Here is a 20,936-nt window from a genome sequence, read left to right as displayed (position 1 = left end):
AATTGTGTGCAAACTGCAGCAAGCTCAGTGCCTGGAGGGTGTCAGGCCAGGAGGCCGGGCTGGGAGGACCCCAAGGGGTGCACAGGAGCTGCCCCAGGCACAAGTGCTGCTCATGTCCCCCTGTCCCCTGTCAGTGACCAAAGATAATCTGGGGCACCCCTGCCTGAGCTCCCTCTGGCCTCTGTCAGCTCCTACAGCAGCAGTGAATGAGCAGAACTCTGGAGCAGCTGAGCAAAGAGCCCCCAGCAAACAAAAGGCTGCTTTCAGATGTCCCAAAAAATGGCTCTTTGGAAAGAACACACAGGTGTATATGGCTCCAGCTGATTTTATTTGAATTAAATAAAAAAGTATTCCCCAAGTTACATTGATTCATCTCAACCAGTCTCAGCAAAAGGCAGGTGAGCCCTCCCACCACCCCTGAAATTCAGATACCAGGCCCTGGGAAAAGTTGCATGTGCATCATTCCCTTGTGGAAACAAACTTCACTGCCAGGCCACCAGGACTGAGCTCCTGTTTAACCCTTCTGCTCCCACTGCCTGAGCAGCACCCACAGCTCTGCTCTGAGCTGCTGGACACACATCCTGACAGCAGGAATCCCCCAGTGTGTTCTTGGCACAGCTTAGGTCTGAGCACAGAGCTCTGCTCTAGCGAGGTTGGCTGAGCAGTCCTGCCTTGGCTGCCAGAGCCTCGTTCTGCTGGATGTGGTACTCCTGGAATCTCATGGAGATCCTCTGTGTCATCTTCAGATACTTCTGCAGGCAGTTTTCTGAGCAAGTTATCTGCAGCAAGAGGGAACACAGGGCTTCAGACAGCCAAACACATCCCCAAACAGGACCCAAAATACCAGCACAGACAGGGATAAACAGTTGGGTGAGTACTTCTCACACTGTCAAGGTGAGGGCAGTAGAAAATGTAAAGTTGAGTTTTTCTGGTATGCCTGAAACATTCACAAATATTCATTCTCGTGTTAAAGTCTCCATGGAAAACACCCTGCACCCAGAGATACCATCCTTTTGTCCCCGGGCTCCTCTTGTGGAATTGAACTACATATTTTGAAATTAATAATAAATCTATTAAATTAGTAAATTTTGTTTTAATTCTGTTTACAAACACATACTGGCTTTGACAGCCAAATATGATCTGCTCTTTGTTAACTCAGTTTAACCCTTTTTTACCCTTCCCGTTGCTCTAGCAGCGTTCTGGTACCTGCCTTGCCACCAGAGTACCTCATCAGCTGGACTGGGAAATAAATACCAGAGCCTATTCCATCCACAGTATTTTTCAAATTTAAAGTGTAGAGAAAGAGTTGTGAGATTATTTCTGGGCTACAGTCCTACTAACTGGATATTCTGTGCCATGGCTCAAAGGTAGCAGATTTGGGTGGAAAGGAAAGGTGACCCCTTTGCCTGGGAACACAGCAGACATTGCTTTGGTTCTGCTCAGTGCAGAGGGATGTGAAAAGCAGAAGGGATGAAATGAAGTGGACACAACCCCAGCAAGCTCCACACAGCACCCAGCCCCTCAGCCTGGCAGCGGCTCCAGCCAAACCTGCTGAGCAGGAGTGGAGTCTCCCCAGGAAACAACAACTGGAGCTGCCCCAGGCCTGTGTGTGTGAGTCCAGACTTGCACTGGCACCTGGGGGAGGAAAGAGCTCAGAAGTTGGGTTTTTTTCAGATGTAGGATTTCAAAGGAGATCTGTGGAGGTATTGATCTCAATTATTTAATAAGGAGCTACAACTCTCAAGAGAAACATGGGAATTTCCACAGCAGTGTCCATCTAGACAAGTGAGTGTCCTGCTTCCAGACAGGTGCTCTGCAGGAAATCCCATAATGGACAATCTGGCAGAATTTCCCATAAGAAAGGTTTTTCCTAGTTCCTCTGTTAACAGATGGTTCCTGTGCCACCAGACATGAACCCTCTGCAATCCACAGAAGCAAAAATAGGCAGCTCACCATCAGAAAATGGTTTGGGTTGGGATGGACCTTAAATATCATCTCATTCCAACCCCCTGCCACGGCAGGGACACCTCCCACTAGTCCAGGCTGCTCCAAGACTCTTAAGAATATTTTTGAACTAGGTAATCTTTAACCCAAAATAATTATGACCTGTAATAGAATTCCACTAAAGCAGAAAGAGAAGATTAGGGAAAGAAGGAATCTGTCTTGGGAAGCTAAGAGAGCTCTGTTCAGGGCAGCAGAAACAAAGGTGGAAGGACACATGAGTTTTACCTGCTGAACTCCAGAGAAGCAGAAAAGGCTCAAAGCAATGGTTAGTTTAAAATTTTAGTTGGTTTTTTTTTTTTTTTTCCTGCCAGCAGAATCAAGCAAAGGTTATTAGATTTTTAACCAACAAAATGATTAGGCTCTGAAACAGCCTCTCAACAGGCAAGGAGAAGCAAAACCATGCAAGTAATCTTATGGAGAGCTTAATCTCTCTGCAGATGGCAGCGTGAGGGAGCTCCCTGCAGTGCAGGGAAGTGGATTGAACAGCAGAGCTGTGTTCCCATGACTCACTACAAGGCAGGAACGTGGGCAGGTAAACAAATATTTCAGCAGGATTCCTCAAAGGGTGAGATGCAGGCTGTAGGTGGGCAGCTTCCTGTCCATGGTGTCACCTCCATGAGAAGTTAAAGCACAGGAACCTCCACTGACAGCTCAGGGAATGAAACACATGGAATTGCAGAGAGCAGCCAACAGTCAGTGGGGACTGGGCAGATTCTGTGTGTCACAACCACTTCTAGAGTGGTTTTGGTGAAGGAAGCCTAAAGAGCATCAGCTCCACCCCCTGCCATGGGCAGGGACACATTGCACTGTCCCTGGCTGCTCCAAGCCCTGTCCCAGCTGGTCTGGGATGGGACACTCACACTCCACTGCCTGGCTTTGTACCTTGTTTAAAGATCAAAACTCTCTGAGTTGTTTCTGAAATTGGAATGCTGCACAGCCATTCTACCAAAGGATCATTAGAAGCCATCACCTACCTCTTCTGGTTTCACATCTCTGCTAGTGAAATCCTTTATGCAATCCACAAAGCAATTTTCTGTAAGTTTATTGTATGTGCCAAGAAACTCCTTGAACTGTAAATAAAAATTGGACAATGAATATTAAAAAAAAAAAACTTAAAAATCAGTGTTTCTTTTTCTTACATACAGCTGCATGGTATAAGAAAATCTGAAGGGCAAGTCCCTAGAAAAATTTACTCTCAGGCAGAGGATTTCAGTACCAAAAGCTGCTCATACCAAAACATGCTGTTTGTCAATGGTCACCTGCTGAAATTTTGGTTAACTCAGATAACTCAGTTTCTGTCCTTCCCTATGCACTACACCTTCCACTCCCTGTGACAGAGCAGCACAAGACTTTCAAAGCCCCCCCCTCCCAAATGCAGCATCTCACCTGCTTGATCTGATCAGCCTCTGATATTTGTCCAGCCATGTTCCACCTCCTGTGGCTCAGTCACCTGAAGGTGAGGACAAAAGTCAAGATTTAAATAAAAAACAAATATGAACTGCAACATTTTACATCAGAATGGAATTTTGTGCATCCTTGAAGTGTGTTTAAATGCAACTTTGCAAGCAAACTCCCAAGCCATTCACTCAAAGGGAAGTTACCTGTTGGGAATGTATTCAGTAAAAAAAACATCCATGATAATTCCAGGTATGAAACCTTAGCAGAGTCACCTGCTAACTGCTGACCTTTAAAGGCTTTTAGGGTATTTCACACAGCTAAAGTGACTTACAGAATATCTTAATTATTATTATAAGTGGTGTCAAATTTACTGAATAAGCTAGGGCAGGAGCTGGGGAAGAAGCAAAATCATAACACTTTCCAGCCTTGGAGTTGCAGTGACTTTAGATGTGATCTGTAAAAGGAAAAAAAGCAAATATAAACTGGCAGTCACTGAAGAGATGCAGCAGAAGGTGCAGGCCTGGTTTCTGTAGCTGCACCAAACACCTGAACTACAGCAAATGTTGTGGTTATTGCAGTGAATGAAATGCAGAAAAACAGAGAACAATGAAAATGGAATGAAACAGACAAAGAAAAAGGGATGAGGTTAACAGCCATGGATCTAAGAATTTAAACAAGCATCCTCAAGGAAGACTCACATTCCTAATCCAACACACTGAGCAAGCTAAGGCTTGAAACCCTGCAGGTTTCCTAGAAGACTGAAGCCTTGTCTCCTTTGCCCTTCATTTCCATGTTATCTAACACCTGTTATCACAATGATAATGCAAACTAATATCAAGTGTCAGCAAGAACAAGGTCCTTAGTTTAATTCAACTTGTGGAAGAAAAACGAGCACTGAAGTGCAATCACTTGGGTAAAGAAAAACTTCTTTTAGTCCTTCAGCAAGGGCTATTTACAATTAATCTTCTATTATGCTTTGCCAATTTTTGGGCAAGACATTGATGTTTTAGAGAGCTTTAGCTATTGCAGTCTCCCAGCAGGGGGAAGGGAAAGGGTACACAACTGCCTGAACATAAACAGAGAAACAGCAACAATTATTTCTACAAGAGAAAGAAAATGAAGCAACTGAAATAGCATCAAGGGGCTCTCACAAGAGTGGAGTGTCCCTACAGAGCAAAGTGTCCCTACAGCCCCTGCCAGCAGCTCAGGGATGGTGACATCTCCCACTGACACCACACTGGATCCCTGCACAGGGAGCCAGCTCAGACTGCAGGCCAGGGGCACAGATGATTCTGGGGTGTAAAATGCAAGAACTCCTCATGGGCAGGCAGCTCACACAGGTTATTCAAAGGAGAACCTGCAGGATATGGTGGTAACAAGGAGCCAGGTTCTGTTCAGGTGGTCACTGAATCACAGACTGGTTTGGGATGGAAAGGACCCTCAAGATCTTCTCCTTCCACCCTGCTGCCATGGCAGGGACACCTTCCACCATGCCAGCCTGCTCCAAGCCCCCTCCAGTCCTGGAATACTTCCAAGAATGGGGTCCCACAGCATCTCTGGGCACCCTGTGCCAGGGCCTCACCATGCTCAGTCAAGGACTTCAGTATCTAACCCTGCCCTGTGGCAGTGCAAAGCCACCACCCCTTGTCCTGTCACCCCCTTGTCCTTATCCAAAATCCCTCTCCAGCCTCTCTCCTCTCCCCTAAACCCCTATTTTGTTTCAGGAGAATTGACCTGCCCATCACTGGAGTACCCAGTGGGAAGTGATGGCAACTCCTCTCTCCTCTCTCAGCCTGTGAGCAAACAAGATCAGTGACAATTCTCCAGGGCAGGTATGTGGATAATTCAACAGAAACTGCAGGGAGCACTTCTGTCCCCTGCCCAAGGCAGGAAGCTCAAAGTTTCACCTGTCAGTGCCATTTTCCCACACTCAGGTTGCCTCATGATCTGTGTTTATGGCAAACCTGATCCCTGTCCTCCTGTGATCTGGCAAGATTGGAAATGGCAGATTGAGACTGGAGTTTCACAGAGCTCTGGCACCTGGGAAAGGCTCTGATTGACATCAGCACAGCCTGATCTGAAGTGCCTGAAGCTCTTGTCCCTGTACAGGCATTTCACACATTCCACAGGGGAATTACACAGCTCTGCTGCACCTTCAGCCATAAATCAGCCTTACATCTAAAAAGAGCTACTGAACATTGCCAGGAATGTGCAAACCTGCTTTGTTCCACAGTATGCTAAATGTATTCTCTCAAGATTTCCTGCTGCTTCTCCCCTTTCCCTCCAACTCTGCAAAAAGCTTTTAAAGGGTGATGAAAGAGTGCTCAGCACCTCAGCCAGCCCAGCCCAGCCACCAGGCTCCTGCAGGCTCAGGTTTAATCCCGTGGGCTAAACACCATTTAAAAATTCAGCACCGCCCCTCTCAGCAAGGACATTCACACTGCAGGAAGCAGAATAAACCTCTGCTGCAAGGGACACAGCCTGGGTGTGCTGGGTCACCAGAAAGGAGCAAAAACTGGGAAATCTCCCTTCTTGAAAAGCCCTGGGGCTCTTCCAAATACAGAAGTTTCACAAGTCCCTCTGATCAAAATAAACAAGCCCTGTGTTTGGGAGTTTTTGGAAGATCTTTCTACATTTTTCTGGGAAGAAGAGTGATTGAGAGACACTACAAATCCCTCACACTTGTAAATCCCACTAACCATCTAAATCAGCTCTAACTATCACCTACTCCATAAAAAGAAAGCTGAAATGTCTCTTTAGACCTTTGCTTCCAGCTGCACACAGAACACCATGCAAGTGTTTCTGAAAAGGAAGGGTAAAAGCATCAAGTCAAAGAAACGCGTCAAAGAATAAAAATCTCGAGTCAAAGAATTGTGTCAAGGTAAACTCTCCACAGCTTGTAGAGAAAGTTCTTTTATTATGGGGGATTACTGGGCTACAACTGAACTGCCATCAGATTTAAAAGAAGCCCAAACAAATTAATTTTAAGAGGCCAGGGGCATTTAATGAATTGAGGACAGGGTGAGATGAGAGGGGCCAGTCAGGAGTTGGATAACCAGGTGTAGCTGGTGCTCAGCTTGTTATCACTCACTGCCTCCTGCATTTGGCCTGGACCCTGCTCTGAAGGAGAAGGGATCAGAGGTGGAAATGCAACACCAAAGGTGAGTGACCAGCGTCAGCCTGACCTCAGGCACCAGGGGAGCCTCTCTGAGCACACCAAACACGTGCATGGGCATAGGTCTGAGGGAAAATACACATTTCCCCCCAGCACTCTCCTATTTAAGTGAGATCACACCTGGCTGACGCTTGATAAAACCAAAACCTGAGGCTAACAGCTCGAGCCTTATTTATTTTTGCTCTTTTCCTTCTACTCCATCCTCCAGCTCTCCCTTCCAAGGGCACATTGAGTTCCTCTCCCTCGGGAATCACCCGCTCAGCCAAGCCCCGGCCCAACACCGGGCACAGAGCGGGGATTTCCCCATTGAGAGCCCTCGGTAGCGCCCTCGGACCCTCATGGGCCACGGGGAGACAACCGGTGTCTCCTAGGCCCTTCACGGGGAAGCCCCCCGGTGTCTCCCGGGCCCTTCACGGGGAGGCCCCCCGGTGTCTCCCGGGCCCTTCACGGGGAAGGTCCCGGTGTCTCCCGGGCTCTCCTGGGTCCTCACGGAGAGGTTCAAGGGCTCTACCGGGCCCTCACGGAGAGGCTCCCGGTGTCTCCCGGGTCCTCACGGAGAGGTTCAAGGGCTCTCCCGGGCCCTCATGGGGAGGCTCCCGGTGTCTCCCAGGTTCTCCCGGGCACGGGACCACTCCTGGTTCCTCCCGGTGCCTCAGGGACACTCCCGGTCCCTCAGGAGCGCGCGCCCATTCCCGCGCCCGTTCCCTCACGCGCTCCGGGCCCGCGCGCACTCACCGCCCCCGCGCCGGCCCCGCAGATTCGCCACGCGCGCGCGCGCTCGAGGAAGGGCTCGTCCCGGGCCGGGCGCCGCAGATTCGCCACAGAACCGGGCGAATCGGCCGCGCGCGGAGCCGCCGCTCGATTTACCCTCCCGGGCCCGCGCGTTTCCCGCCGGACGCCGTTGAGGGGAGGACCCCGCGCGTTTCCCGCCGGACGCCGGGTAAGGGGACGCCGTGGCCATGGCACCGCGCGCTTCCGGTGCCGCCGGCCGGGCCGGGACAGCGGGAACGGGACAGTGGGAACGGGGCCGGGACAGCGGGAACAGGGCTAGGACAGCGGGAACAGGGCTAGGACAGCGGGAACGGGGCCGAGATAGCGGGAACGGGGCCGGGACAGCGAGATCAGGGCTGGGATAGGGGGAACGGGACCGGGACCGGGACAGCGAGATCAGGGCTGGGATAGGGGGAACGGGGCTGGGATAGGAGATCAGGGCCGGGACAGCGGGAACGGAGCCCGGATAGCGAGATCGGGGCCGGGGTAGCGGGATCGGTGCTGGGACAGCGGGATCGGAGCCGGGATACCAGGAACGGGACCGGGACGAGACCAGGGAACGGGAGCGGCAACGAGACTAGGACAGTGAGAACGGGGCCGGGATAGCGGGATCGGGACCGGGACAGCGAGATCGGAGCCGGGATTAGGGCCGGCACAGGGGGAGCGAGCGGTGCTCTCTCAGGGTCGGCAGCCGCGGGAGGGAAGCGGAGCCCCGGGGCCCTTAGCACTGTCCCGGCTCCGTTCCCGTTCCCGGCCCCATGGAGGCGGAGAGCGGCTCGGGCGGCAGCCGGGACTCGCTGGGCAGCCTGACGGCGGCCGAGGTGCTGGTGCGCTCCACGGCGGCCCGCAGGGAGCAGCCCCCGCCCGGCGGCCGCGCACGGAAGGGGCCGGGGCCGGTGGCCGTGCAGAAGCTCCGGGCCGGGGGCTCGCCCTGCCCCGCGGAGCCGGCTGCGGACGGAGCTCCCCGCGTGCCCCGGGCCCCGAGCGGCACCGGCGCCACCCGCGACTCCCCCGGAGCCGCCTCAGGTGCGTCCGGGAGCGGCGGGTGCAGCACGAACGCTGAGAAGCGATTTCAGCCACGGAGAAGTTCTGTAATTGAGGGATCTCTGCATTCTCAGCTGGCAGCAGGGTTTGTTTTCCCGAGCTGTTCTGCACTTGAGGGCACGGGGGCCCTGGCACAGGAGCCCACAGGAGCTGTGGGTGCCCCTGGATCCCTGCAAGTGTTCCAGGCCAGCTTGGATGGGGCTTGGAGCACCCTGGGGCAGTGGAAGTTGTCCCTCTCCATGGGGGCAGGGATGGTTAATCACTGTTAAACATCCCTAGTTAAAGGATGTGATGTCTCAGGGTTTAGCTTTTCTAGTTTTCAGATTCTATTCTGCTTTAGTGTGTGGGTCTGGGCTTCATATGAGGGGATGGTGAGCTCTGTGCACAGAGCAGGGAGACAAAACAATTCCTGCTCCAGCTGGGGACCAAGGACAAATGATCCAAATCTCAGCCCCAAGAGCACAATGTCGACTAAAGAGAGAAAAACAAAAAGGATGGGACTTTAAAACCTAAAGCTGGAATTGGACAATTAACTCCACTATGCTAATGTACCAGAACTATAAAAGTGAGAGACCCCATGACCTGTGGTCCATTTTTGTGGCCATTTTGGGTTCACCTGGGGTGTAGCCCTGGCTGGGCTCTTGTGCTGCCCAAGGTGGATCTATTTGAGGCCTCTTAATAAATCCCTACTTTATTCTTTAACTCTATCCAGCCTCTGTTCTAGGTAAGCCTTCATAGGGCATCAGTTGTTTAATAGTTTTGTTTTTCAGAGGTTTCCCCATGCTGTTAATCGAATTTCTCATTCAGACTCACAGAATTCATTTGATGTTTTTAAGCTTCAGCTCAATCTCTGTGCTCATTTGTGTTATGAGGGTTGTGATGTTTAGGCATTCAGAGATAAGGGAAATGTGGAGCTGTACAGAAAATGCACCACAAGTGATTCTGACCACAGTAAAACTGCTTTTATTTTAGGAGTCCTAAGCACCAAAGCATATCCAGAACACCTGCTTCCAGTTGAAAATTCTGTGCCCATGTTTTTATCCCAAAAGGTAAGAAAAGCTGCTGCTCCCTCTTGCAATCCTAAGCTAAGAGAACACTGCTTTCTTCAAAAACTGTAGCTCCTCTAAAAGCAGCGCAAGATTTTGGTTCAGCCTCTGCACCACAGCTGTGCAGCTGCTTTTTCTCTTTGAGCTGCTGCTGCTGTGATGTTATTGCTGGTGCTTTTGGATGGGCTTTATTTAACACTGAATTCTCTGTGTGCTTCATTCTCTGTGTGTGAGCAATCCTGAACTATCCAAGTTTAGCAACTTCTCTAAACTTCAGCAGGTACAGTTTCACTACTGCCACTTTAGCCATAAATGAGGAAAATAAACTTATTTAGCATGTAGAATACATGGTTTTGATTTTATTTGTGTTTGTGGAGTTTTAGTCCCTAAAATGCCATGGGAGTTCTTGCCAGCAATGTCCAGACCCTTCTGTAGCAGAAGTCTTGTCATCTTTTGTGCCAAGACCTCTGTGCTGCTGTGTGCAAATGGTTCCCTTTGTGTGCTCAGCAATTCCCTCTGCCTCTAAAATTTTGGCTACAGAGGTTTTGATCTCTGCTTTTTCTGCTCTTGTTCTGAAGGATCCTCCTAAAGAAGCTCCAGCAGAAAATGGTCCTTTGGTGCTTCTGGAAAATAGCAGAGGACCTGAAGGTAAAACACACCAATCACCTTTTTTTTTGTAAGGAGATTGATTAATTAAAGGAATAGGGAGCTTTTAGTTTTGGTTTTTTTTTTTTTTTTTCATTATAGAAACTTCTGAATGAAAATATTCAAAGATTGCTTTGATAAAAAGATGACAAACATTGTAACAAACATTCAATGTTTGTTGTAACAAACATTCTTTAATTTTGCAAATTTTATCTGATTCTTGCTGGCATTGCATTTTTTAAATTAACTGAGTGGGACTTCTGCCAGTGTGCCAGAGTTGAGATTCCTTTTGTTAACCAAATATTCATGTTTCTGAATAGACAGTTTGGGGAAGGGGCTTGTTTTGATCAACTTTCCTCTTGTGAATTATTGTACTACAAAGGTGTGTTTTTTCTTCAAGCAACCTGTACCAAAAAAGTGTATTTGTAATCCTTAAGAATCCTAGAAATCACAATGTCAGTGTCTTTTCCTTTAATTGCTGAATCTGCCAATTTCAATCAGATTTAGGGAAGTGAAGGCTTTTTAAAGAAAACACTCTTATGGAGGTTTCTTGGATATCTTGAGCTGTGTAAAGGAGAAAAAATACAAATCAATACCCTAGTTAAGACCAAAAATCAGAACTTTTACACTCACAGGCTGCAGCTGCCTGACTTACCAACATTTGCTTCCTCTGCCCAGCAAACAGTGGGTGAAGGAGAGCCTGCAATGCTTTTAGTGTGATTTCCACCTATTAAGTAAATCTATTGTAATTTGTGATGCTGGTAGGGAAATACTCTTTCTGGGGTTTTCTTTTTTCAAGTCAGAATTTGCAGCATTTTATTGACTGGGTTGTCTGAGCTGTAGTTACCATTGAGAATTTACTCACCATTATTGGACTTTATTGATAGCAGCAATCAAAGCTATGAAAATTGTGTTAAATGAAGCCTGCTCTTACTCTTACCATTATTTAACTTTTCTGCTTACTGAAAGGAAACAATTTGTTGTTGCAATAGATGATGTGGTTCCTGCAGGCAACAGATTCTTCACAGCAAAATTAAATGTATTGAAATAATATTTTGTCTCTTCCTGTGAAATAGACATTTTGTGTCAATTATCTCAACAAAGGATGTTTGTCCTTCCCCACAGATGATGTTTTTATTTCCCAGTATGCTACTGGCCAGAAGGAGGCTCTGAGAGCAGTATTAATGCAAAAGTGAGTGTGAATTGTTGTTGGAGTCTGAGCTGTTCTGCTTCTTTACAACTACACCACTTCAGCTTTTTGCCAAAATGAACTTACAGTTCTCTGTCAGTTTTCTGTGTATGAAAGTGTTTTCAGTGTTTTACTCCTTGGAGTATCTTGTGCCAAAACTCCCAGGAGAAATGCTTATACAGTGATATCAGTGCTGTGTGTGGGAAATACTTGCTTGGAGGAGATATGAAGAAAATGCTGTTTACAGGCACATTTTTATTTTTCTAGAACTCAGGTTATTCCTGTTCATAAGGAGGTGAAGGTGCAGCTCTTGGGAAGTGCCCCCACAGAGAAAAGGGAAGGTGCTGGCAGTGACACCAGGTCAGCAGCCAGGGAAGTGGAGTCTGCAACAACCATTGCAGCAGCCACTGCTGCTGCCATTGCCAGCACAGCTCCACTCCTCAAGGTCAGTGGGAGCAGCAGTTCTTTGTCCTCTTAAAATAGTAAATGTTCCAAAAAGCCTGTAATTGTTCATTGTAGCTCCAGAGAGCCTGAATGTGTCTGCTCACTGCTTTGTGTGTTTGTCACCTCACACTTGCTGACCAATATACCAGAGGGAACTAATTTGGTTTCAACTAAATGGGCAGAAGACAGAGACCATTTATTTAATTTATCTATTTTATTTAGAAATTCACAATATTGCTAAACCACCAAAAGTTTAAAGCTAAATAGAATTTTGTTTCTTTTGGGATGCAAATCGAGGATTCTGTGAAGGATGTTTTGTTCTTTTGATGCTCACACATCTAAAATAATGAGGTTCCCCCTCCCTTCCCTTTTTTTAAAATTATTTCTTGCAGATTCAAAATGATTTGGAAGAAAAAATGAACACAGTTTCAGAACTGCTTCAGAAACTGCAGGAGACAGACAGGCAGCTGCAACGAGCATCTGAACAGCAAAAAAATACAAAGGCTCAACATGAGGAGCCCCACTACCAGCAGAGAGTCAGTGAGCTTGAAAAAGAAATTAATTCTTTCATGGTGCAAAGGATTCAGCACCTGGAAAAGCTACAGGAGCAACAAATGAATATTCAGGTTAATAATTTCTTCTGTGTCTGAGTATTGTAATAATTTGCATTGTTTTTTAGTATTAGAAAGAAAGAAAGTTCAGTGGAAGTGAATCAAAGGAAGTGAAAGCAGTTAGCAGTGAGGAAGACACTGAGGGGTGGAACATGTGCAGAGAAGGGCAGTGGAGCTGGGGAAGGGTCTGGAGGCCCAGGAGAGGCTGAGGGAGCTGGGGGGGCTCAGCCTGGAGAAAAGGAGGCTCAGGAGGGACCTTGTGGCTCTGCAGAAGTCCCTGCCAGGAGGGTGGGGCTGGTGCAGGTCGGGCTCTGCTCCCAGGGAAGCAGGGGCAGGACAAGGGGAAATGGCCTCAAGCTGCACCTGGGTAAGTTTGGGTTGGGTGTCAGGGAAATTCTTCACTGAAGGGTTGTCAGACATTGGAACATGCACAGGGCAGTGGTGGAGTCACCATCCCTGGAAGTGTTCAGAAATCATGGATTTCCAAGCCCTGGAAGGCTTGGTTTGGTGGGGAACATGGTGGTGCTGGGAGACTTGGTAATCTAAACGCTCTTTTTAACCTTAACAATTCTGTGATTCACTGACCAGAAACACTCTGTGCTTTTGTCCCCCAGTCCCACCTCATCAGCTCTGCAGTGAACACCCGTGGCCTGCAGCAGGGTCCTGTGCCTGCCCCTGGGCCCCTGGCAGGGCACTGGGAGAAGCCAGAGCAGAGACCACTCACTAATGAAGCACCTTCAGCTCACAGGGGTTTGTTCCCTGCCAATGCTGCACCTGCCCAAGGTGGAGACAAATTCTTATTTTCACTCTTAGTTTTGCATTAATTTGGTGTCCATTAATATTGGATTGTGCATCACATCAGTAATGAGTAATAAATATTTCTTCTGTGTAATTTGTTTTATTGCTCTTTGTAATTTTTGTGACATTCTGAAGATGTTCCAGCATCTTCCAGTTTAAATTAAAGTGAGACTTTTGATTTACTGAAGTCTGCACCAGGACAGGCATGGACTTAAAATAATCTTATTGAGACATAATCTGTGTGGAAGCCTGTGACAAACTACAGTGGGGTTTGGGGTTTTTTTTTAATCCCCTTATGATAGCAGTCAGAAGTATGAAATTTTCTTCCTTTACTTAACTAATGCAGTAATTCTTTGCATTTTTGTACAGAATTTATAGACCTTGCATGGGGTTTTTTCCTAGATATTTCTTTTTCCTATATATTTTTTTTCTTAGGGACTGCTAGTGCAAGTAGTGATAGGACAAGGGGGAATGGCTCCAAACTGAAGGAATGTAGGTTTAGATTAGATGCCAGGAAGAAATTCTTGTGAGGGTGGTGAGGCCCTGGCACAGGGTGCCAAGAGCAGCTGTGGTTGCCCCTGGATCCCTGGAAATGTTCCAGGCCAGGTTAGACAGGTCTTGGAGCAACCTGGGACAGTGCAAGGTGTCCCTGCCATGGCAGGGGGTTGGAACTGGATGATCTTTAAAGTTCCTTCCAACCCAAAGCACTCTGTGATTCTATGATATGATTTCTTGTAAAGGAAATTGTCAACCTATTTAAATAACTTTATTTATTTTTAGTGTTCCCTGAAGCATATTCAAGCAATTTTCCAAGTCAAGGGGCTCATACACAAAAATCTCCTCTAAAGACACCAGTTCCTCGAAGATATGCTCCAGAACCTGTACCCAAAAATGGGAAAATCTCAGAGAAAGAAAACCCTGTAGTAGAAAAAGAAAATATTCCCAAACCTCCAAGAGAAGGTATTGTCCTCCACTGGTGGTTACTTTGTGTATTCCTCACCTTTTCTGGCCTTTTCTGTTGAGCTGCTGTCACTTAAATGCATATATTGAGAATATTTGCAATCTACATTTGGGAAGGGTTAGTTTTGTGTATAAGTCACTCATAAGTAACTAAAGACTTAAAGACAATGCTGATTTAATCAGTCCTATTTAAGCAGGACTGCTCACTGAAATATTGTTTCAAAGTCAAGTTTCAGGAAGATTAGACAGAATAATGTAAAACTTGAGAGCTGCTCAATAACTTTTTCATTATTTTTGGTTAAATTGAATTTTTATTTTTTTTTCATGGGTCCACAAGGTCTCTGGGTTATTGTATTGAAAGCAGCAGATGTAAAGCAAATGGAAAGTAATTTTCTTTTGCTGCTTTTGATCAGGTTCTGTCTCTGTTACAAAGCTGTCAGGTGTTCCTGTTGTTCAGTGGGTCCAGGAATAAATGAAACAAGACAAAAGAAGAATCATGCTGTCCATAATGTCACAGATTTGTTCTCAGTAACTCAGCTCATTGCCATCTCAGCTCCATCTAGCTTTGCTAATTTAAAGCAATCTCAGAAAGACAGATTAGTGTGAGTGGTTTTAAGTGACTTGCCTTATCTGAAATAGATCTATATATTTAAATCTAAAAATATTTTACTCTCCTTGGTGAGTATAGTGAAATACCTGGAAAGGGAAAGAAAATATTAAATATATTGAACTAACTTAACTTTCTTTTTTTTCTGCTTCATTTCACTTCATTGTAGGTGAAGGGAAAGCTCTGGAACATGTTTTGAATTCTCAAGAAACACCACTAAAGCAAACTGAATTTTCCAAGAAGACAGGATCGAACAGCAATGAAAGCTACAAGAACGCTGAGAAAGACAGGTGGATAAACACAACAATCCAAAGCTGAGGGGAGTTTCTGTTTCAGTGCAATTGAGAGAGGTGCATTACACACACTGATGGTGTAACAGTCCCTGTGTGCTCCTGCAGGCTGGCACAGCTGTGCTGGAATATTTCTGGTTTTGCATCACTTTTGGCAGGGCCTGAGGGAATGGCTGGAGCTGTGCCAGGGTGGGTTTGGGTTGGATTTCAGGAAAGGTTCTTCCCCCAGAGGGAGCTGGCACTGCCCAGGGAATGGGCACAGCCCCAGGCTTGGCAGAGTTCAGAGTTTGGGCAATGCCCCCAGGACAGGGTGGCATTGCTGGGGAGTTGGACTCTGATCCTCGTGGGTCCCTTCCAGCTGTAATATTCCAGAATTCTGTGTTGCTGTTGAACTGCAGGCAGATGAGGGCTGTTGCTAAGGACAGCTCACAACACCTTCCTCAGAGGTCAGCAGGCTGCTCTTGGAGGGTTCTGCAGGAGCAGCATCCACCTAACAATCCTTAAGATTTAAAATGGGTGGAAAAATGTTCTTAGCCACGCAGTCTGAAGCATATTTTCCTCAGGCAATAATGTAAAGTTATAATTTCATTAATACAGTGAGAAGCTTCTCATATGTGCTGTCTAATTAAGAACAGTGTGCACAAAAATGTTAATTGCTTCAAATGGAAAGATATCCAAAATTTAAGTGTTGCTCTATTAGATGTAATTTCACTATTGAAAATAAAAGGATTGTGCTGAAGGTGTTAAGGGGTAAACAGAAAACCCAATACCCTCTGTGTAACTTCAGATGCAAATCAAGTTCCAGTTTATCTGAAAGTTTTGTACTTGCACTGTAAATTCCTGCTTGGTTTCGTAGTTGAATCTTTTCTTGGGCCTCCTCAGGAGTGATGAGAAGTGTAACCAGGAGTGTTTCTCCCCTCAGATACAAAGCTTTGCCTGCAATCTTATTTCCCACTTTGGAAAGGTACAATTCAATTGAGAAAACAGTGCAAAAAGCAGATGATCTACTTCAAGATCTTGGCAAGTTGAGAAGAGAAATGCACAATATTCTGCAGGTAAAGTCAATCTAATCACAGTGAGCAGGGGTTTGATAAAGGGGAGTAAAAAATGTGGAGAAAACCATGGAGGTCTGATATCAGTGAAAATGTTGCTCTTGCTTCTACACCTGTAAAAAGAGCCACATCTGTTTACAATTAATTGAAATATTGGAGTCTCTGTGTGGGGCAGAGCTTTGAGCCTGAATAATGCTGTGGGTGTGCAATGGACTCTGACTGCCATTGTGCCAGACATAAAATAGGTGAGAGAGACAGGGAAGGACAGAAAGAGAAAAAAAGAAATTTGTTTATTTAAAGGTTTTGGACGTTTTCAGTGCCTGTTCTCTGCAGAGCTGATATAAAAGAACAATGTTCCATTTATCCCCAGTTAGCTTCAGGGCTGATTTAAGCATTTCCTTTCTCATTTTGCCTTTTTTTTTTTTTTTTTTTTGAGTGTTTTTTCCAAGGAATTGCCTGGCATAGAATCCTTGTGCTGTTTCTTGTGCTAATGATTTTGTGCTTTTGGGGGTGCAAGACCTGCTTCTGTGCTGGTAACATGGAGCTTTTCACAACTGAGGCTTTTATCTCTTAACCTGGTGCCTTTCCTGGCTCCACCTGTAATTTTGTGATCCTTTTTGTCCTTGTCAATATACACAGTGAGAAAGGAAAAAGAAAAGTGAAAATTCACCTCTGTGAATTGGCTTGAAATGTAATAGCTTTCATTTTGCTGGTTCATTTCTGTGGTTGGAAGTTTCAACTTGCATATTTCCCTTAAAAATCTTTTGTATTTACCTGCTGGTTTTTGTTGCTATAACTATAGAAAAGGCAGCTAATTTGTTATACAGTATAGCTGATGTATTTTTTATGGATTTTGTAACACTGTGTGGATTTTACATTTAACTGTTCTGACTAGGAATGGAAACAGGTGTCACTGAGGCTGCAAATATTTTCTTACCACTGTTGGTAAAAACTTAAACAAGTAACATACTTTAATACAGGCAACAGAACAAGATGAGATGGGATAAGGGATGGGAGAAGGACACAGTCACAGAAATTATTTGCAATCTCTCTTAAGAAAAAGATCGATAGAAAGAGATGTGGTGATTTAGCAAATAGAGAGTTGGGTCAATTAAACACAGCTACTGACTCTTCATCACTGAGAGGTTTGTAGAGTGATAAAATGTTACATTTTTGGCTAAATGAGAACCCCGCTCTGTCATAAAGCCAAGGTGTGAGTTAGCTGAGGACAGAAGGTGGTGCTCTAACCCAAGGAATTCACTGTGGCCAGAGAAAAAACTAATCCAGTATCTCCTGTGGATTTTACCTTAAAGTTTCAACAGCTCTTCTTCTGTCTTTTTAGGAAGCAAGTTCATGGAAAACTGACATGACTGATCTTATTAAAGTACGAAATTGAAATTTTTACGTGGGCTTCTTTTGTGAGTTTTGGCTTTTCTATGAAATGCTCTAATGCTGAAGGGGTTTTGAGTGTGTTTGCAATGAAACATCACAGCCTGCCTGTGGCACACCTGGATGTTTGTTAAAGGATTGCTCTTGCACAGATCACATTCCTCCTGTCTGGCTCAGTGCCAGCAAATCCCTTGAGGGGATAATGTCAGGAGGAAGCTGCTGTGTCACACTGGCACTGTGGGGGCTGCTGCTACCAGCATTTTTTACAGATTTAACAGATCCAGTTGCCCTTTCATGATCTGAGTCTCACTGCATCATTTTACAATTTATCATGTATCTGTATTTCTTACCTGTCTTACTGAGTTAGTATTTGTCCAAAAATTTCATTTAAAAATGAAAACCTATACAAAACTAATAAATAATTTGGTATATTGTCTTTTAATCACCAGGCCAAAACCAAGGTTCTGGGATCAGAGTGTAGATTCCTGTTTTGTTATGGCAATGTGGCAGTATTGAACATAAACTTTTGTTTAATTATGATTTGACAAAAAGTAGCCTTAAAGCCAAAACTGAATTGTGATCTGTGAGATTTTTCTGTGCATGCAGTTGATGTTTTCATAGTCTGGGCATTTTGGTTTTGGTTTGAGGTGTTTTTTTAATGTACATTTATCACTTTGAAATATTTTTACTGTTTGATGAAGTTTTCATGGGCCCCTGGGTTTTTCCTTAGGAGTGTGAGAAGGAATGTGAGAACTTGTTTCCTGTGTTTGTGTCCCTTTCTTTTGTACTTAGCAGCTAATTTATGCTCGATTTTTATCTCTGGAAAAGGGTTCTGCAAAGTGAGAGTCTTCATTGTTCCTTCTGAAAAGTGAAAATGAGTGAAAGAGGATCAAGGGGCTGCTGTGGGATTTATCTTCTTAAAACTTACAAGTATTGCTCGCTGTTTCTTGGGGGTAGATTGATGCCAAACAAGTGCATATATTTAGAGGACTTGGGCTTTTATTAGGCTCTTAATTATATTTAATTGCTGTTACATGGAGAGATTTGCTTCATGTATCTAATTGCCATCTTTTCACATGCTTATTAGCCTCATTAGCATTGCCTCCCATACTTCCCATCCTTTTCCATTTGAGATCTTTTGGATGTCTTTCACTTCTCTAAATATATTTGCAACATAATGAAGGTCCTTGAGTAATTGAAGTTGCTGATAGTGCACATGGGCAGGATTTCATGTGATGCCACTGATGTGATAACAGATTAATAGGAAATTACAATCTTTGATTAAAAGCTAGTGGTTCTGTTTCAATTTTAGACAAAAATTTTTCCTGTTGCGCTTGATCCTCCTGAACATCATCCAGTCAGCAAACCATCCATCCTTCAAAATGTCCAAGTGCCAAAGTCCATCCTGACAGATGCTGAAAGGATTTTGAGAGGAGTGCAGAACAGTAAAAAAGTCCTTGAGGAGAATCTGGAAGCTGTTACTCATGCACAAGATGGAGATGCCTTGTATGCTTTCAGTGACTCCTTGACTACAGACAGGTCAGACCCTGCAATTCAGTGCTTTGGGAGATGGATGTTTGCAAATCTGGGCTTTGAAGAACTTGTGTTCTTCCCTGCAAAAAGGATTTATTGACTCTTGCTAGCAATCATTGTCTGATTCTTGAAATTCAGATGTTTTTCAGCCCTTATGATGTGAACTGATTTTTGTCAGGTACCTAAATCTGATTTATCATCTGGACAAACTGCTCTGCTGCCAGGGCATTTAACTGTTCCCATACCAACCTGCATTAAAAACATAATTGAAGCCTAATTTAATTATTCAAAGCAGAAGAGACTTCATAAGCCTGTAAATTTACAGAATTTATCACCTCACAACAGATCTTTGGCTTTTGAACTTTTGCTTTGTTAGTTGTGTTAAATAATTCTTACTTGGAGTGTCATAATGGAAATTTTCTACTAAAATCATAGTGGAAATTTTCTATTAAAATCATAATGGAAATGTTCTATAAAAATACAATCTAAACTTGCATTTTCCTGAGGAAGCTAGTTATTCTCTATGTATAAGGGGGTTTTTTTTGAGACATGTTACCTGCCCTCATTATCTTTTAGAGGATGTAGTAATTTGTCACCTGCTTTTTTGTTAAGTTGGAATATTTTTGTTTTCTTTTTTTTTCAGTTGTGATCAAAGTAGAAAGTGACTCATGGCTGCCTCTTATTCCTAAAATATTTGTAATAATGTCAGTACTGACCAGCAGGGAGTGAGGTTTGCAGGTGGCACCATGCAAGAAGAGATTTGGGGTTGGGTCTGGTGCCTTTTGGGGATTGTAGATTTATTGACTCTTGCTAGCAATCATTGTCTGATTCTTGAAATTCAGATGTTTTTCAGCCCTTGTGATGTGAACTGATTTTTGTCAGGTGCCTAAATCTGATTTCTGAGGCTTTATCATCTGGACAAACTGCTCTGCTGCCAGGGCATTTAACTGTTCCCATACCAACCAGCATTAAAAAGAAAATTGAATCCTAATTTAATTATTCAGAGCAGAAGAGACTTCATAAGCCTGTAAATTTACAGAATTTATCACCTCACAACAGATCTTTGGCTTTTGAACTTTTGCTTTGTTAGTTGTGTTAAATACTCCTGCTTGGAGTATCATAATGGAAATTTTCTATTAAAATCATAATGAAAATTTTCTATTAAAATCATAGTGGAAATTTTCTATTAAAATCATAATGGCAATTTTCTATAAAAATACAATCTAAACTTGCATTTTCCTGAGGAAGGTAAATATTCTCTATGTATAAGGGTTTTTTTTGAGGCATGTTACCTGCCCTCATTATCTTTTAGAGGATGTAGTAATTTGTCACCTGCTTTTTTGTTAAGTTGTAATATTTTTGTTTTGTTGTTTTTTCAGTTCTGATCAAAGTAGAAAGTGACACATGGCTGCCTCTTATTCCTAAAATATTTGTAGTAATGCCAGTATTTACCAGCAGGGAGTGAGGTTTGCAGGTGCCACCATGCAAGAGGAGATTTGGGGTTGGGATTGGTGCCTTTTGGGGAGTGTAGAGGTGCAAAATCTCACTGTCTGTGCTCTCAACTTCTGTTTTTAGACCATTTAAAAGTCACTACTTTCCCAGGAACAAATGTGTGCAATCTGAGAAGCTCTGACCCAAATTGTTCCTTTCTTTTGTTTCAGAGATATCCTGGAAGAGATTCGTATCCGAAGAACTGTGGATGAGTGGATCAAGGCAATCAGTGAGGAAATCCAGGTAGGGCTGGAAAATGAGCTCAGATTTTTGTGAGTTCAGATTTTTGGGTTTTTCCACCTTGCCTTGTTCTTTCATGCCCACAGTAAAGTGATTTACTCACCTCTTGAAAATATGAGCAAGCTGCCTATTATTACCAGCATGCAAAATATATAGTAAAATAAATATAACAAATAAATAACAATAATAAAAATAAATACATAAATAATAAAATATTTTCCTCTGTTTTAAAACTGTAGTTGTGTATTA

At 44.5% G+C, this 20,936-nt stretch overlaps 2 protein-coding genes across 2 annotated transcripts in view; one reads left to right on the top strand and one right to left on the bottom strand.

The window, feature by feature from the left end:
- Window positions 1-7,355, bottom strand: TIMM9 (translocase of inner mitochondrial membrane 9). Its single transcript, XM_058807321.1, has 4 exons — window positions 7,313-7,355; window positions 3,391-3,454; window positions 2,979-3,074; window positions 1-779 (listed from the first exon to the last, which is right to left on the bottom strand). The coding sequence occupies exons 2-4, from the start codon at window positions 3,427-3,429 to the stop codon at window positions 645-647; spliced, it is 270 nt and encodes an 89-aa protein (XP_058663304.1). The 5' UTR covers window positions 3,430-3,454; window positions 7,313-7,355; the 3' UTR covers window positions 1-644.
- Window positions 7,356-8,100: 745 nt separating this feature from the next.
- Window positions 8,101-20,936, top strand: part of KIAA0586 (KIAA0586 ortholog) — a 69,785-nt gene continuing 56,949 nt past the window's right edge. Inside the window, exons 1-13 of the mRNA XM_058806694.1 lie at window positions 8,101-8,374; window positions 9,365-9,441; window positions 10,017-10,086; window positions 11,209-11,275; window positions 11,540-11,717; window positions 12,109-12,342; window positions 12,942-13,110; window positions 13,918-14,085; window positions 14,862-14,982; window positions 15,905-16,037; window positions 17,377-17,418; window positions 18,736-18,962; window positions 20,618-20,690. Of these exons, the coding sequence (XP_058662677.1) occupies window positions 8,107-8,374; window positions 9,365-9,441; window positions 10,017-10,086; window positions 11,209-11,275; window positions 11,540-11,717; window positions 12,109-12,342; window positions 12,942-13,110; window positions 13,918-14,085; window positions 14,862-14,982; window positions 15,905-16,037; window positions 17,377-17,418; window positions 18,736-18,962; window positions 20,618-20,690 (1,827 nt within the window). The 5' untranslated portion in view covers window positions 8,101-8,106. The remainder of the gene's footprint in view (window positions 8,375-9,364; window positions 9,442-10,016; window positions 10,087-11,208; window positions 11,276-11,539; window positions 11,718-12,108; window positions 12,343-12,941; window positions 13,111-13,917; window positions 14,086-14,861; window positions 14,983-15,904; window positions 16,038-17,376; window positions 17,419-18,735; window positions 18,963-20,617; window positions 20,691-20,936) is intronic.

The sequence above is a fragment of the Ammospiza caudacuta genome, chromosome 6 (genome assembly GCF_027887145.1).
Source record: "Ammospiza caudacuta isolate bAmmCau1 chromosome 6, bAmmCau1.pri, whole genome shotgun sequence".
Lineage (NCBI taxonomy): Eukaryota > Metazoa > Chordata > Aves > Passeriformes > Passerellidae > Ammospiza > Ammospiza caudacuta.
The sequence above is the reverse complement of the archived record's forward strand: the minus strand, read 5'-3'. Positions and strand labels throughout refer to the sequence as shown.

What these genes read in the sequence shown, in the direction of transcription:
- TIMM9 (XM_058807321.1), bottom strand. Translation starts at nt 3,429, where the DNA reads ATGGCTGGACAAATATCAGAGGCTGATCAGATCAAGCAG. An exon ending in AGGCTGATCAGATCAAGCAG is followed by an intron (nt 3,075 to 3,390) that starts GTGAGATGCTGC and finishes TTTTATTTACAG; the next exon opens with TTCAAGGAGTTTCTTGGCAC. An exon ending in GAGATGTGAAACCAGAAGAG is followed by an intron (nt 780 to 2,978) that starts GTAGGTGATGGC and finishes CTCTTGCTGCAG; the next exon opens with ATAACTTGCTCAGAAAACTG.